Here is a 16,975-nt window from a genome sequence, read left to right as displayed (position 1 = left end):
TTTAGCAACAATCACTTCTGGTCTGGTTTTGGTCTCAAACCACTGGGATCTGCCCCTCTGCACAGCCGCCTTGGAAGCTGCTTTCTGCTATCCCGGTCTCCTGTCTCCACTACGCCAAGTTTTTCCATAGCTGCTTCTGTCTCCCTGTGCTGCCATCTCCTTAGGAAGTTAAACTGCAGTGCAACTGAATGGCAACAGTGCACTACAACAGCAGCAGAAACCCAGAAACAAGTGTTGGAGATGCTGTGATGGGGGCATCACCAAACTGATCTCGGGTGCAGACAGGTTTAGAGATCTGGAACAGACACTTAAGTTTTACACAGCCTGAGCATTTGTACAGTAAAAGTACTGCTGTAACATATCTATATCATGGATCAAACTTCTACACAAAACTCAACCGCCACCTTCTTGCGAGTTCTCTGAAGGCACATTATATGAAATTGGTATTAAGGCAGCTCCCCCAGTGGGAAAAGCCGGAACTGATTTCAACATTGTAAACATACCCATTGCTCATATATTTCATATACCCCTTATTTATGTTAAACTCTAGCTACATGCTTTTATTGTTCTCGAAGCTACCAGCATGAGTTTGACCAAACTGCAGGAGGCAGTGGAAGACATGAGTGCCTGGCGTGCTCTGGTCCATGGAGTCACAAAGAGTCGGACACAACTAAACAACAACAACAACAACAACAACAACAACAACATGCTTTTATAGTTATGACTTTAAGATTGTAGTAACGGTTCCCTTGTGTTTGATCTGGAAGCTGCAGTTAGTGCAGAATGTTGCAGCACACAGGAATGAGACCCTGCCAGCATATAACACCTGTGCTAAGAGATCTGTAGTGGTTGCTCATTTGCTACTGGGCCAAGGTCAGGGTGTTACTAGTAGTATATAAAGCACTTAACACCTTGGGGGCAGTTTATTTGCAGGGATCACCTTTCCCTATACCATATTTTTCGCCCTATAGGACGCACCGTCCCATAAGGCGCACCTAGTTTTTTTGGGGGGAAATAAAGGGAAAAAAATTATTTCCACCCCAGGCGCGGGGCTGGGGCGGGGGAGGCCCGAGCTTCCCCCGACCCCAGCCCCCAAACAGGCAGCTCTCTGCAAGCCGTGGGAGCCCAGCGCTGGCTCCCGCTGCTTGCGGAGAGGTCCGCGAAGCCTGGACACACTGATCTCAGCGTGCGCAGGCTTCGGCATGCAGGCAACTCTCCGCAAGCAGTGGGAGCGCTCCCGCTGCTTGCGGAGAGGTGCGTGAAGCCTGGAGAGCGAGAGGGGTTGGTGCGCACCGACCCCTCTCACTCTCCAGGCTTCAGCGAAAGCCTGCATTCGCCCTATAGGATGCACACACATTTCCCCTTCATTTTTGGAGGGGGAAAAGTGTGTCCTATAGGACAAAAAATACGGTAAATGTCCACTCAGCCGCTTCAGTATGCAGAACTAGTACTGTTACAGATGCTTTTTCCACGCTTGTAAGAAATCAATGTGTAGCAGGACCTACACTTTGGAACTCCCTGCCTATTGATGGGTTGTTTTATCTCCTTATATGCTCTATCCCTATGAAGTTTTTAATACTCTTTCGATTGATTTTAAATACCAGTTATTTTTAATCAATAAATTTAATGCTTTGTTTTATATATTTGTGTGGGACACAGGTGGCGCTGTGGGTTAAAGCCTCAGCGCCTAGGACTTGCCGATTGAAAAGTCGGCGGTTCGAATCCCTGCGGCGGGGTGCGCTCCCGCTGCTCGGTCCCAGCGCCTGCCAACCTAGCAGTTCGAAAGCACCTCCGGGTGCAAGTAGATAAATAGGGACCGCTTACCAGCGGGAAGGTAAACGGCGTTTCCGTGTGCAGCTCTGGCTCGCCAGATGCAGCTTTGTCACGCTGGCCACGTGACCCGGAAGTGTCTCCGGACAGCGCTGGCCCCTGGCCTCTTAAGTGAGATGGGCGCACAACCCCAGAGTCTGTCAAGACTGGCCCGTACGGGCAGGGGTACCTTTACCTTTACCTTTATATATTTGTAAACCACTTAGAGGTTTTCTAACAATCAAGTGGTATATAAATTTTGTTAGAACATATAACAAATGTAATAACTATGGGGACCTAGAGTTTCATCGTTGTAGGTGTTCGTGAATCCAAGTTACAATCAAATCGGCTCCTTTTTTCCTTTGAGGTTAACTTGAAACATTTCCTTTTCATGTTTTCCCATTGTCCCTGGTTTGCTGGCTCAGATACAAGGTCTCTGTTTTATGGCTTCTTGAAAGGGAGGCTAAACATGAGATGCTTAATCATTCTGTTCATCACAGCATTGCAAGCCTTAGCTAGAAAACTATAGAAGTAATGCAACTATAGAGAAAAGAGGATGCCCTACAATCTGTTATATCACAACAACAAAAGTTTTCCATGAATGCTACAATCATCAGCACAAAGGTAGTTTGAGAGTAGGGAAGAACAATCCTAATTTGGGGCTGGGCAGGAGTAGAGAAATGGAACCAATGTGACATCGAAAGCTGTCTCATGCTAGCCAGGGTGGAAGGGGTTTTTGGTGTGTGTGTGTGTTGGTGATAATTCTTTGCTATTCCAGGTGGGCAATGCTGAAGATCTGTGAATTATGAGAAATGTGATGACAGTAAATGTACTCAAGGGGGGAGAGTACAATGGTCTCAGCATCATTACGTTCCTTCATAGAATAATTTCAAAGCCACACGTGCTACCAGTGGCAATTACACACACCCACACACCCAACTTTATCACCATCATGAACAAGATTTTCCCCCCACAGAACTTACCGCTTACCCAATATTTACGGGACATCAGGTAAACGTCATCCCATTGGCCCGGTTCTGTATCTTCTATGTAGCACGTTTGTGCTTAGGGTAGGGCGATGAAAGACACTGACCAAGCTTTAAAATGTGAACATTGTCCATTTGGAGCAAAGATTATGGCATAAAAGGGCACTGATGTCAATGCAGTATCCATGAGAATGGGAGTGAAAGACATTGTGATGTCATCCTCAAAATAAGTACAATGTGGCTTGGTGGTCAGAGGCTAGTGACCTTAAGGGCATTTGCTTGGAAATACTGAATAGCAAGTCAAGGTTCCTTATGTGAGTTTCTCATTGGGTTGTAATAAAAAAGTCATTTTTTTGTTGTTTGCATCCAATCTAGATTCAAATCTGTCAAAGGTGTGATTCTGTATCACACTGAGTATATGAATAACATGCTAAAGTACCATAAAGGAAATTGTCCATAATGTTCATAGAACAAAACAAAACAGTTCCTGATGCGATAATGGAGCAGCTAATGGTTGCAAAGGCAGGTTTTTGTCTAGCAAAGATATCTGCAATACCATAAAAAATCAACACCTTTAATTGTAAGGCTGGGATGTACATGGAAACAAGCTAATTCAACCCATAACAATGAGAGAAAGTCCTTTGCCAACTGCAGCATGCCAGATGAATGAACCCATATATTATCCACATTGTTGTGCGGCCAACACAGCAGCACACATGAACCACCAGCTACATGGCAGAGATTCCCAAAGGACAAATTATGAGAAATGTGATGACAGTAAATGCACTCAAGGGGGGAGAGTACAATGGTCTCAGCATCATTACGTTCCTTCATAGAATAATTTTCTTTCCAATGCCCTCTTTGCTTGCCCTCCTCCTCAGCTGTGGTCATTTTAGATGCGTCAGAGAAAAATAATCAGGGTCATCATTATTTAAGAGAGAGAGAGAGAGAAAAGCAAAGCAAACTTTCTTATGTTTTCATCACTGGGAAAAAGAAAATGCTCAATTTTCCTGGCTTTTTTTTATTATTAACTGGGAAGTCCATTAGCACTTTTCAGTTTTATATATGCTACTCACAAACTCACTCAAGCAACATTTACCTATTTATAGTGTGCCAAAGAAAGTGATCAGAACTTGGAGATCCATCACTTTACATATTCTCCAGAATCAACGAGACGTATTCCTAACTGACAGATCTTCAGCTGCCACCTGTTATTAAGCTCCACTGTTCAATTGCAAGTCAAACTCTGTTTGCAAGCTGTGGAGTCTACTGTCAGGAAATGTGACAATAAAAATTAAATGGAAAGCTCTGGATAAAATAAAATTGCAAAATCTGGCACCTGCTTAGCATATTCAGTTGCATGGCACTACTGATTCAGAAATCTAATCTGAAGTACCTCTAAGAGGCTGCTAACTCAAGGTTGTTGCACAGCCAATAAATTCCAGTGTTTCAGGCACTAATCTGCCGACTACTACATCACAACTTGCCTATAGCTGCACCTAAATTTTCAAACTTTTTATCTTATGCAACCCTTTGGGTGTTTCCTCTTTAGGGCAGATTTTTGTTTTATCAATGGATAGGTTTTTAGCCAATGATTTTCTGTTAATTTGCTCCACTTGCCTGTTTCTATTATACTGTATTTATATCTTAGATAACAGTGTGTTGGGGACAACGATGACTGTAGTGGGTTTTATGGTGGGTTTTAATTGTTGTTAGACACCAGAAGGGCAGAATACACATTTTGTATGAATAAATAAATAAATAAATAAATAAATACTGTTTTCACCCAGAAGATAGGAATGGGAACAGCCACAATAACAGGCTTAATGGGTTTAGAAAAAAATTGCATAAAACAGAAGTTTGGTTATATAATTATGATTGAAAACCTGTACTATATAAGCACAGGTTATAAGTGTATGTCATAGCAATACAAGTTTAGCTAGTTAATGTTATGTTGAAATCTCACATTAATAAATAATTTCAGCTTCTGATTGTTCTAGCCTTTCCGATAGTTAGATAACTAGTTAGATACCTACTTTTCATGCTCCACAAATGTAGCCCCCTAGGAGTATCAACTTATATTTGAAATGTCCTTTGTTGGGTTTATGTTTGTGTTTTTGAAGGGGCACACCCAGAGATGTCCTACCGCAAAACAGAAAGACATTTGTCTCTCATACTTAACATCAGGTCTGCATTGCTGCAAGTAATTAAACTGTAAAGCCATACAGCATTTTATATGCAGATTGGATTGGATGACCTAATAGATCTTTCCCATCTCTCATGTGAAGGTATAATTCAACACCAATTGTAATGAAGGCTCATGAATATTACTCATTTCCTACAATTTGTCACTGCTAAACGGCTGACAGGTAATTGACTACTCATTATTTTTTTGATCTCAACAAGAAAGGCCATGACCTTTTGAGTCGTTATTAATTAGTTCTATTTAAAATGTTAAAAGCAGGAAGAATGCAATAAGGGGACCCAAAAATCATGCTACGGGGTGGGAACCTCTCAGAAGGCATATTCACATTTTATACCATGGGAACAAATGACACTGATTTGTTAGGTGGATTTGTAGCTGGTTGACTGACTGAACCCAAGGAGTACTCATTAATGGTTCCTTGTCATCCTGGAAAAAAGTGACAAGTGGGGTGCTGCAGGGTTCTGTCCTGGGCCCGTTGTCGTTTAATGTCTTTATAAATTACTCGGATGAAGGAACTGAGGGGATGCTCATCAAATTTGCAGATAACACCAAACTGGAAGGGGTAGCTAATGCCACATAAGGCAATCAGAATTCAAAATGACCTTAACAGATTGGAGAACTGGGTGCAAGCTAACAGAATGAATTTCAATAGGTACAAATGTAAGGTTCTGCACATAGGCAGGAAGAACCAGATGCACAAATATAAAACAGGGGACACCTGGCTTACTAGCAGTACTTGTGAAAAGGATCTAAGGGTCTTAGTAGACCACAAGCTTAACATGAGTCAACAGTATGATACAGCAGCAAAAAAACAAAGCAAAAAACACACCCTAATGCTATTCTAGGCTGCATCAACAGAAGTATAGTGTCCAGATCAAGGGAAGTAATAGTACCACTCTATTCTGTCTTAGTCAGACTACACTTGGAATACTGTGTCCAATTCTGGGTACCATAGTTTAAGAAGGATATTGACAAACTGGAACGTGTGCAGAGGAGGGCAACCAAGATGATCAAGGGTCTGGAAACTAAGCATTATGAGGAGCGCTTGAAGGAGCTGTGTATGTTTAGCCTGGAAAAGAGGAGATTGAAAGGAGATATGATAGCCATCTTCAAATATATTAAGGGCTGTCACACTGAGGAGGGAGCATGCTTGTTTTCTCCTGAAGGGTAGGACTTGAAGCAATGGCTTCAAGTTGCAATAAAGGAGATTTCGACTAAACATTTGGGAAAAAACGTTCTGATAGTAAGAGCTGTTCAGCAGTGGAACAAGATTCCCATGAGAGGTGGTGGAATCTCCTTTCTTGGAGGTTTTTAAACAGAGGTTGGACGGCCATCTGTCATGGATGCTTTAGCTGAGATTCCTGCATTGCAGCAGGTTGGACAAAATGACACTCGGGGTCTCTTCCAACTCTAAGATTCTGTGATTCTATAACAATACACAAGAGCAATGGTCCAGCAAGCCAAATACTGTCTTCTCTGCCTGGTAGCAGCTCCCCTGGGTCTTTCAGAGGTTTCCTAGCACTACTACCTAAAATCCATTTCACATAGATGCCAGGGGCTGATCCTGCATCCTTCTGTATGAAATGCATGTGCTCTGTCCCTAAGATAATAATAATAATTTAATAATAATAATTTTATTATTTATACCCCACCCATCTGGCTGCTTTCCTTAGCCCCCCTTTAGAGAATAAAGGAGGATATCACATTATCATAGCTAAAAAAGAAAGCCAACCAAAATTTCATAAACTGTTATTTTGAATTTATACAATTTCAAGGAAGGATGGTACCATGGGAGGTCACCTTGTTCATTCTATTGTCCTTAATGCAGAAGTCACGGTGTTTTATTATCCTTGAACAAAGTTAAGCTGACTTGCTTTTTGAAACTTTCCTTTCTAACGCACATGGTTCCATTACTGAACTATCATTACAGCTAGCAAACATTTCTTAAAGACTGAAAACTGCTGTATTTTATTAACTGCATGCAAATGCAGAGTTGCATGGGTTGTTTCCACCCTGCCTCAAAGAAACTGCAACTTCTATGAACAAAATTGTTTTAAGATATATTGATTCCAGACTCTTTTAAGGAACACCAAATGCTACGTCTAGCATGTAATAAACCATAAGAAACAGTCCTACAGCCACACAGAATTCTCTTAATCATGTTTAACATTATGGGGCTAAAGGGTGCAACCACTGAGATCCGAGCTCAGCAGTTCATGTTGGACCGCAGCCAGGATTCATACTCACAACAGTGTATCAGCATTATTAAAAGAGACATCACACACAAGCATCTTTCCCATGTGTCTACGCAAAGGAATGAGAGGGTAGGACAAGTGCAGGGATCTGGCTGAACATTTGACCCAGACTAGTTCCAGGTTAGGAAGGAAGAGACATGACTTGCCTTTTGACACAAGTGAGTGCTGCCTATCTAAATTCTCTCTGGATGTTCTTTACACATATTGCAGCATACTATAAAGCATGCACCTCACCAATCAATACCTGCTGGAATACGAGACAGTGAGTGATTAAGGCTGCAATGCAACACACACGTATCTAGGAGCAAGTCCCACTGAAGTCAAATGGTACATACTTCTAAGCAGACATGTATAGGATCGTGCTGCATAAATTATGAGGAGTCTCCTACTGTATATTTCCTTACCTTTTCTGCTTTATAAGCTTGTTGTGGAATAATAATAATAATAATAATAATAATAATAATAATAATTTATTATGTCTACCCCACCCATCTGTTTCAACAGAACATTAAAAACAGAATAAAACTTCAAATGTCAAAAACTTCCCTAAACAGGGCTGCCTTCAGATGTCTTCTAAAAGTTGGATAGTTGTTTATTTCTTGACATCTGATGGGAGGGTGTTCCACAGGGCGGGCGCCACTACCGAGAAGACCCTCTGTCAGTTGTTAGGATTAATCTTCTACAGACTGCAAACGAGTTAGCCTCTATTGGACACCCCCCTTTTTACTGTACCAGGAGCCATCCTTTGCCATTACTACTGTAATAAAAGGAAACCATAGCAAATGTAATTCTGGCTTTTCTGGTGTGGGAAAAAGTACAGGAGGTGTGAGCTGGTGTAACACTTGGGGGCATAAAGGAGGACTTCAACCCTGGAATCCAATATGTACTGGGGGATTCCACTTTAAAACAAACCCCAACTTTCTACCCTGAGCATGAACCTGCTTTCCAGGTTGTTAAAATGTTCTGAGATATAGTTCACAGAACTTGGTCAAGATTGTGCTTACCCTGGAATATCATTATGGACTTCAGCTACCAAAGATACAAGTAGGCCAGATGATAGCTTATCAAGACAATGCAAACATGAAGCTAACCAGAGGGTTGCCTACAGCTACTTTGGTTTAATCGGTCATCAGGACCGGGACTTGCAGTTAAGCTCTCTCATTGCTAACTACAAGCTGTAGCCAAGGTGTGTTCTTGGAGAGAGTATGAAGAGAGACAAACCATGAGTCCCAATTCAGAGAATGAGCTAACAATGAGCCACAGGAGCCAAGCAGTCGCAAGGTGCTTTCTGGGAGCCTGCACAGTCAAAGGTGTCAATGGGGAACAGCAGCAATATGCTTGTTGTCCAAAGCATAATCTCATAAGGTAAAGGTAAAGGGACCCCTGACAATTAAGTCCAGTCGCAAACTACTCTGGGGTTGCGGAGCTCATCTCGCTTTACAGGCTGAGGGAGCAGGCGTTTGTCCGCTTCTGCAGGCAGTTTTTCCAGGTCATGTGGCCAGCATAACTAAGACGCTTCTGGCAAAACCAGAGCAGCTTCATGGAAACGCCGTTTACCTTCCTGCCAGAGCGGTACCTATTTATCTACTTGCACTGTGTGTTTTTGAACTGCTAGGTTGGCAGGAGCTGGGACCAAACAACGGGAGCTCACCCCGTCGCGGGGATTCAGACAGCCGACCTTTCAATTGGCAAGCCCAAACGGCACAGTGGTTTAACCCACAGCGCCACCTAGGTCCCTAATAACTAAACATTTAAGTTTGTATTCAGGGCTACTCATATTTGGGGCAAGCCAGCACTATTCTTCATGTGAATGTTATATATGAAGTGGCCCTCAGAATCATCATATGTTTATTTTTTAAAGGCACTTTTAAAAAAAAGCTAGTAGCAGCGTTAGAAGAATGGTGGGTGAATTCTGTTCTACATATCTGGTCTAACAAGGATGAGTTTATTTAACCTACTCACCTTCATCGTAAGTCCAATGAGGAATGTGAAGAGACAATGTACTGTGATTGTCATTTGAATTCCCATCATTACTCTGTGTTAGCTTTAAATTATCATGTCCTTGAAGGCTATCCACAACTGGCAGGGTTTCAGACGGAAAGGTACCGTTCTGGAGATATTCAGTCCCTAAAGGTTCCTTTTCTGATGTCTGCTTTTCATCCAAGTAGTTCTCCTTGAGATCTGCATTCCAAATTGTTCTGTGTGGAGCCTTGCTCTCCTCTGGGAGCTTTGTCTTAAGTACTTCTGTGATTAGCTCTCCATTAGCTAAACCATCCACTCCATCTGGCGTTAAAGTGGGGGAACTGCAATTTATATTGAAAGACATGACTGACCTATGCATTTTTTGGTTCTTAGTCCGAGGTTGATCTACAGGCACTGAGAGAGACTTGTCTATGTAATATATTGTGTTTGGACACTGCTGGGAAACGCTGAAGTGAATGCTTGAAGTGAAGGAAATTGGTGCTTGTTTCTTGTGGCTGTTTCTTGGAGGGGTCCTTCTGTTCTCTTTATTTTCAGTGCTAGACGTGCAGCCAGATTGCTCCGTGCACGGCTGCGGACAGGGTTCAGAAACCTTTATTTCAGTGGCATTTCCATTTTGACAACATCTTTGTGCGTGGAAAGGTCTGCAGAGATGATCTAGCCCAGTCACATTTGAAGTAGGAGCAGTGTTCATTAGCAGCTTGCTTCTTCCTCGGCATTTCAAACAAGCATCCATCTGCATCATGCTGTGAGAAGGTGGAACGACTCTTCTAGCGGTGATTGTGATGGAAGCAAAACCTTTCCTCTGGCTCTGACACTGCGTCTCCTCTTTGGTATGGGAGTCTGTTCCAAATACATTGTCATCTGAAGAAATCTGAATTCCTAATCTTCTGGGAAGCAATATGAATGCTCTATTAATGTTGACTGAACTATGATTAGCCAAAGATTGGCTCATGCGATAAGCATCAGACTGGGTGATTACAGACTTCATAGGGAAAGGAGCCTTATTTTCTTTTGATTTATTCTCATCAATCATCTGTGAAATGAGTATAGACGAAATCATTTTTGTGTTTTGTGATGGCAGAGACTCCTGCAAAGGAAAATATCCAAATAATTAAAATGCTCTACAATGGCCACACACACACATTCTCTCCCTCTCCCTCCCTCTCCCCCTCCTCCTCTCTCTCTCACACACAATGATAACTAAAAGGATTTTGTGATAACATATAATAGTTCCACATGAGGTTACTTGCCCTATTTCCTGCAAAATTTCCTGTTTCTGCACTTTTTACTTCCTACAGTTTCACTTTGGGCCGTTTCTAAAGGAAAAGTGGCTAAAACCAACTGAGAAATGTCTGCCAGAACAAGAATGAAAACATGACCAATTTCATGTGCAAATTATACATTCATAGAGCAGTTTGAATGATTAATTGATTTGCTCAGCTGGGTATACGGCCCTGTGTTTGTTTAACAATGTATGTGCCAATAGTAGCTGTCAATTTCAGATTATAACCTACGCCACACTGCGCTTTCATGCCGATCTGCTGAAATATTAAAGCGCTTTAAGCACTTACGGCCTCCAAATGCACTGCAAAATGAATTACGTAGGTGGGCTGTGATTTTCTGTAGAGCATTTATGTGGGAGTTGGGTCAGTGTTGTTGAACAAAAAGCATCAAGTATGACCAAGGCAGGGGGAGGGGTTCTTCCACTCTGCCTCCCACAAACAGCATGCACATATTTCTATAGTCATTTTGGGTACCATTTATTTCATCAGCTCCTTATTATGCAATATTCCTTGGCTGAACAGAATATCCATAGTGACAACGAGGAGGCATATGCCCAACACTTACTAAAGGTTGCCTAGAGCCATTTCCTCCCAACAATCACCATCTCCCTTGACAGAACCAGGATTTCCTTTAGTGCCTAGTTACCCTAACGCTATTTTCTAGATACAGTTGTTATAACAATAGGCAAGTAACATGCTCCACAAAGCCAATCAATTAAATGCAGAAAAAAATGTTTTCAAATACTTTCCTCCCTATATCCTAGTCCTATAATTCCCTCTCAGCTGAAATGTGGCATAAATGGGTAAAAAAAAGCAAACGAGTATCTACATCAGTAGATATTTCCTTTAGTTCACTACTGTTTTTTTCTCGCTATTTGCTGCATAGTGAGCTGTGTTTATTTTATGCTATATCCAGCCTTCTTTTATGCATTCTGACCACCACTGTGATATCTACATGCCTAAAACCAAGAAAGAAAATACTTTGCTAGAATTCATTTACTGTTTTGCAGCAGCAATCTGACAGTCACATCTGTAGGTTTAAGGAGCTAGTTCAACAGGATTCTATCTTAAACAGGTTTGCCCCACTTTAGGCCTCTTTGGGTGCTGTATTTATTTGTATTGTAAACAAAACCACTGCTTTTTTCTTGGGGGAGAGGGGACACAGGGGTACTCATACCCCTAAACATTTTGTGAATCTAAGTTTGGCCTCATTAAGGGGCAGTATTTCAATATGAGTAGGAAAATGAACATTTTTTAAAAGAAAAAAAAAGCACTGAACAAAACCATGGGGTGGAGTGGGGGCACACTGCCAAACCCACTCTCTCTGGTTTGTCACCCTTAACTGAGTTTATAGCCCTCCATGAGACTGGGTGTGAAAGTCTGAAGGGGGAACCCTGCTCTGCTCAGAGAGCCTTCCTTCTTGCTTTAGAACCCTGATTGTGGAATGCTTTTGATGGGATAAAGATGAGGCATAGGGAGGGGAGCCCCTCCCCTTCCCCCTCACATGTTTATCTTCCCATGTGTAAATTGAACGCCCAAATGCAAAGAGTTGCTAGTTTACAGGGGGACCTGCTCCATTGCCTTTCACAGTGATTTTACATGTACAAATCTAGCAAGTAAAGCATGCAGCTAAATGTTGGGGGGAAGCCTAATAGGAATAGAGCTCAACTGAATACTCAAAATAAGACATGGGCTTTTTTTCTTCTTCTTCCCAAAATCACTATGCAGTGAGAAATTTTAAGTTCAAAATTAAAATTCACGTTTTCAATGTGAAACTTTCCCCTCAAAATCAGTATGTTTCAGGCTTGCTGGTATCTCTTTCAATAGTTCAGGTGTTGGGTAGCCTTTAGTGTTCCTCAATGAGAAGATCAGAAAAGTTTCTTCAGAGACAGGTTGGTCACCACTACTGATCTACAGTGAACAGCCACAGCTGAATGTTCAGATGATGCTTTAAATGTATGGTCAGGTTTGTATGGACACTTTCTTTTTAATAGCAGCAGTTTAGGGAGGTGGGGGAGCCTAACCCTTTCCCCTCACACACTTTTCTGGGGGGTGGGGGGGAAATATACTTTGCCAAAGCTTTTGTTTACTCCAGGATGTTGCCTTCTGGAGATTTCTATTGAAACAGGGATGGGAGATGTTAACTTGCTGCTTCTGCTTAGGGCACCCCACAATTGTTATTTATTAATGTTTTTTAAAGAAGGGAATGTTGTGGACTAAACCACTGAGCCTCTTGGGCTTGCTGATCGGTAGGTCTGCGGTTCGAATCTGTGTGGTGAGCTCCTGTTGCTTTGTCCTAGCTAAAGATATGCAGATGTGTTCACTGATTCAACCAATCATCTAGCTCAGCTACCAAGTTTTTTTTGGCAGACAAGGGAGTGAAGAAACTCTGCCCTGGAGGTAAAAAGTTTGAACATCAGTTCTGCCAAATACAAAATATAAACCATTAAAGAGCAAACATTGGAATGCAATACTAGTGGTTATTAAATATCGTTATTAAAATACTTGCTCAACGTTTTATAAATCAGAGATTATTGGAATAGTCAACTCTGAAATTTGCTGAGGAGAATTCTGAGAAGTTTTGAATGAAAACTCATTTCAGTCAGATCTGGAAACAAAAAGATGGCATGACCACCAGCCTCCTTTCAACTGCCCCTTTGCTGTTTGCTCCTTCTGTATGTCCCACACAATCTACTGGGAAATTATGCAGGGAAACTCCCATTTACACTAAACTCATCTCAACAGGGCTTATGCCAGAGAATTTCCCAATGTTAAAATCTCCTGTTAAAAAAATCAGCATGCAATGCGGCAGTAAAGAGTGATGCAGTGCAGTGATTTGGTGTGGGCGGAGGGGAGGTGACTGGAAAAAAAGAAAAGGAAGCAAGTCCTGCTGCTTGTATGCAAATCTTTGCCCACAAATAAAGGGCCTCATTGGTTTAGAGTCCTTAACCACTTGTTTTATTGTTGTGCAGTATTTATAAAATTGTAACAATTAATGAAAAACCCTATTATGACAACACAAAGTTCAACAAAACAAAACCTAACAAGAAGACCACTTACAGGCAAGCAAGATTCTAAGTGAGAATATCATTATAACTATTTTTCCCCCCTCGGTGGCAAAGCTAACACACAAAGTCATAGAGGGCAGCTCACTTAATTCTGACTGCCTTGCTGTGAAAGTGGGATCATTAACAGCTGTTTACATTGCGCTATGCAACAGTAAGTTACATTTTGCTATTTCTATATTGTTACCCATTTCTTCACAGAAGTTACCCAAATATTCTCGTAACTGGCGGTTAACACGTTGCCTACGAGTGGGTCATGTGGGCAACTCATTCTGCAAAAAGTTTTTATGCATGATGCTGTACAGTCCTAAGAATCACTCTGCATGCTACCCTTGAATGCTAAGCATCTCCAGTGATGACCAGTGAGGTGGCACATAGGGAGACATCATGTCAATAAGTGGTGACCGGAGGTGGGTGGCTGCCATACCCTTAAGGACCAAAGGCCCAAGGTGGTAACCAAAGAAGGAGTTGCTAGAATCTGTGTACTGCGCAAAAGGACCAGCAGTGCCCATGTAGACCACTGACATCATCAACTGCACTATCCCTGGATGCTGCTGACAAACAAGTCCTCTCAGAGATCCAGAGAGGCCCAAGCCACTTCCAGCTTTTGAGGCTTCTAGCCATAATAAAAACTAAAAATGACAACAGATTAGAACAATGGTCTGTCTAAGGCAGGGGTTGTCAGTCTGCCATCCACAGGCACCATGGTGGCTATGAAGGCTTTCATTGGCACCCCCAGCAGGAGCCCCAGGCTCTGAGCTTTCAATTTTTTGAAAAGTAAGTTTCTAGCCCTTCTAGAAATAAAGTTATGAAGCAGTATGTGCTGGTATGCTTTTAAGTGATTACTGTGAAATAAGCCAGGCTGTCTGCTTCCGGCTAGTAGTTGGAGATGTGATTGGTAAGTGGACATCAGGCAATAGGAATCCCTGGAGTCCTAAAGAACTGCTGTTTCTCCCTCTTCTTTTCCTGCTTGAATCCACCCATTAGTTTTGTTTTGCTGCCTGTCAGCCACACGGAGCCGTTTAGGGTTGCCATATTTCTAGAAGTAAAACTCAGGACATAACAGTTGTTGAACTTTTTTTTAGGGAAACCCAAAGTTTCAAAATCCCAGACATTTTACTGATTTTCAGAAATTCCCTCCCGGACACTATTTTCGATCATTAATTCTCGGACATGTCCGGGACATTCTGGATGTATGGCAACCCTAAGCAGTTGGAAGGCAGCATGGGAATCACCTATCACTCATTTTGCTGCCTGCCAGCCACGTGGTACAGACAGCGGGTAGTTGCTTGATAAACCTTTTGAAAATGTATGGGAAGAAACTGGGGAATCCTCCCACTGCTGCTGCGTTTATTTTGCTGTCTGTTGTCATGTAGAACAGGCAGCTGACTGAGATAGGCCTCATTTGAAAAGGAGAGGGGGAGAATATGGCAACGCTTTCTTGTTTCTGCTGCATGCCCTATTGCAAAGATTGTTCCTAAGTTGCTGCAAGGGGCAGACCAGTGGTGTGTGGTGAAATTTTCCATGGGGAAACAGTTAGTTCCACAGGTGCCAGCTTGCAAAGGTGATGGGGGATGGGTTACATCACGCGTGTAAGCATTGTGTGTCTTTCCTTAAGCCGGGCAGAAGCTTCCCAGGTTTTGGGAAGAAGGCGGGGAACATTTAGGGGACTAGCTTAGTCCCCATAGTCCACTGGCTGCACACCAACTGGGACAGTCCAGTGCAGAAGCATCATAATGATGATAGTGATAATAACGATCATATTTGTCTGGTAGTCACTGCTGCTTTGTGGGGAACCCATTTCAATGGTGTCATTGTTATCATCAATTTTTTCTTCCTGCCTTGCCTATAACAGGGATTGTTTCCAAGTTCTTTGGGGAGAGGAGAAGAGGGTGCAAAAGCAGAAACATTATTATCACCTCCCCATTCACCCTTCACTTTGACAAGCTTGTAGTTGACATTCAGCTTCAAACATCACACTAGTCTGGGCCAGTATTGTTCAACTACTATTCTGGTGAGTTTGTAATGTGTTTTCGGTGTGTTCTCTTTGTATTTCTATTCTTTTCTATTCCACAAAAGACAGCAAGACAACAACAGCAACTTGCCAGCGAGTTATGTCTTTCCTCAATTCAAAACTATTCCTGGATTCAGTTATCTTTTATTTTCTAGCTGTAATCTACAGCAGCACACCAGTAGGAGACCACAGTAGCAGTGTCTGGGGTAACACAGTAGCAGTGTCTGGGGGGAAAAGAATGCCCTTCTAACATATTTTAAGAAGAAGAAGAAGAAGAAGAAGAAGAAGAAGAAGAAGAAGAAGAAGATGTTTGTCCATATTTGAACCATTTTATCTTCCCAACTTTTCTTTTTCTGCTGTTTTGGAGGGGGCAGTTATTTACTGTTAGGCTACATCTTTGGTGGGAGCCATTTTGTGACCGGCATGTTGGCACTTTCTTGAAATTCCCAATGTGCACCTGGAACCCAAATATTTGGCAACCACTGCACTAAGGGAAGAATCTCTTCTTACACACTGCATTACCTCATCACCCATGACCAGGTTGGCCAGCAAAGGACTGCTGCTAGTAGCTTGTCTCCTGGCTATGGCATTTGGAACTGTCTCCTGACGAAGTGGTGAGTGGCAAGCTCAACACCTACCTACCCACTTGTGCTGCAGAACTACTCAAGGAACCTGTCTTGGAAATTAGGAATCAGGACTGGGAATGTAATCACTCTTTCTCTAGCAGTCATTTAAGAATGAAAACCAGACAGCTGACCCAGAATTACACTGAGTTTCTGACATGCATTTTCGTGCAGCTATGTGCCATCTGTGCACACATTTTTTGCTATTGCCTTGAAAGGGTTACTAGCAAATCCTTGTGTGGGGCTGCACAACAGTGTGGCTGTAATTGCAGCTGTGGCCTCAGTGCAATATTTTACTTATTTTAAGCGTTTTCTACCTGCTTTTCACTTGACAAGGCTTCCAGAGCAGCCTATGTATAATCAATACGAGCAATAACTTATCATTAAAAGTTGGGGTTTTTTTAAGACTATTTGAAGAGGTGCAATGAAGGGAGTTTACTTCTTCTTCTCCTTGGTTCTAACGGCTGGTGAATACTCTGCCTATTTTGTTGCACCAGGGCAATGACAGCACCACAATGGTACTACTTCTTTTTGTCTATCAGTTTTCATTCGGCTGGGCAGTCAATGATACATCAGGATCTTCTTGAGAAGGAACAAGCCATTTTGGTGTTTGCAAGTTAAGTCACAGCAGCTTTTGTGCAACATGATACAGTGGTGCCTCGCAAGACGGAATTAATTCGTTCCGCAAGTTTTTTCTTCTTGCGAGTTTTTCGTCTTGCGAAGCACGGTTTCCCATAGGAATGCATTGAAA

General features: G+C 42.2%; 1 protein-coding gene across 3 annotated transcripts in view; it reads right to left on the bottom strand.

The window, feature by feature from the left end:
- The window catches only part of LOC310845729 ((E2-independent) E3 ubiquitin-conjugating enzyme FATS), a 141,956-nt gene that overhangs the window by 40,470 nt on the left and 84,511 nt on the right, over window positions 1–16,975 (bottom strand). For all 3 annotated transcript variants that reach the window (XM_083741246.1, XM_083741247.1, XM_083741248.1), the window contains one exon: window positions 9,219–10,326. In XM_083741246.1, coding sequence (XP_083597372.1) covers window positions 9,219–10,326 — 1,108 coding nt within the window. The remainder of the gene's footprint in view (window positions 1–9,218; window positions 10,327–16,975) is intronic.

The sequence above is a fragment of the Podarcis gaigeae genome, assembly GCF_964106915.1.
Source record: "Podarcis gaigeae genome assembly, chromosome: 5".
NCBI classification, from domain to species: domain Eukaryota; kingdom Metazoa; phylum Chordata; class Lepidosauria; order Squamata; family Lacertidae; genus Podarcis; species Podarcis gaigeae.
This window is presented reverse-complemented; position numbering and strand designations above follow the sequence as displayed.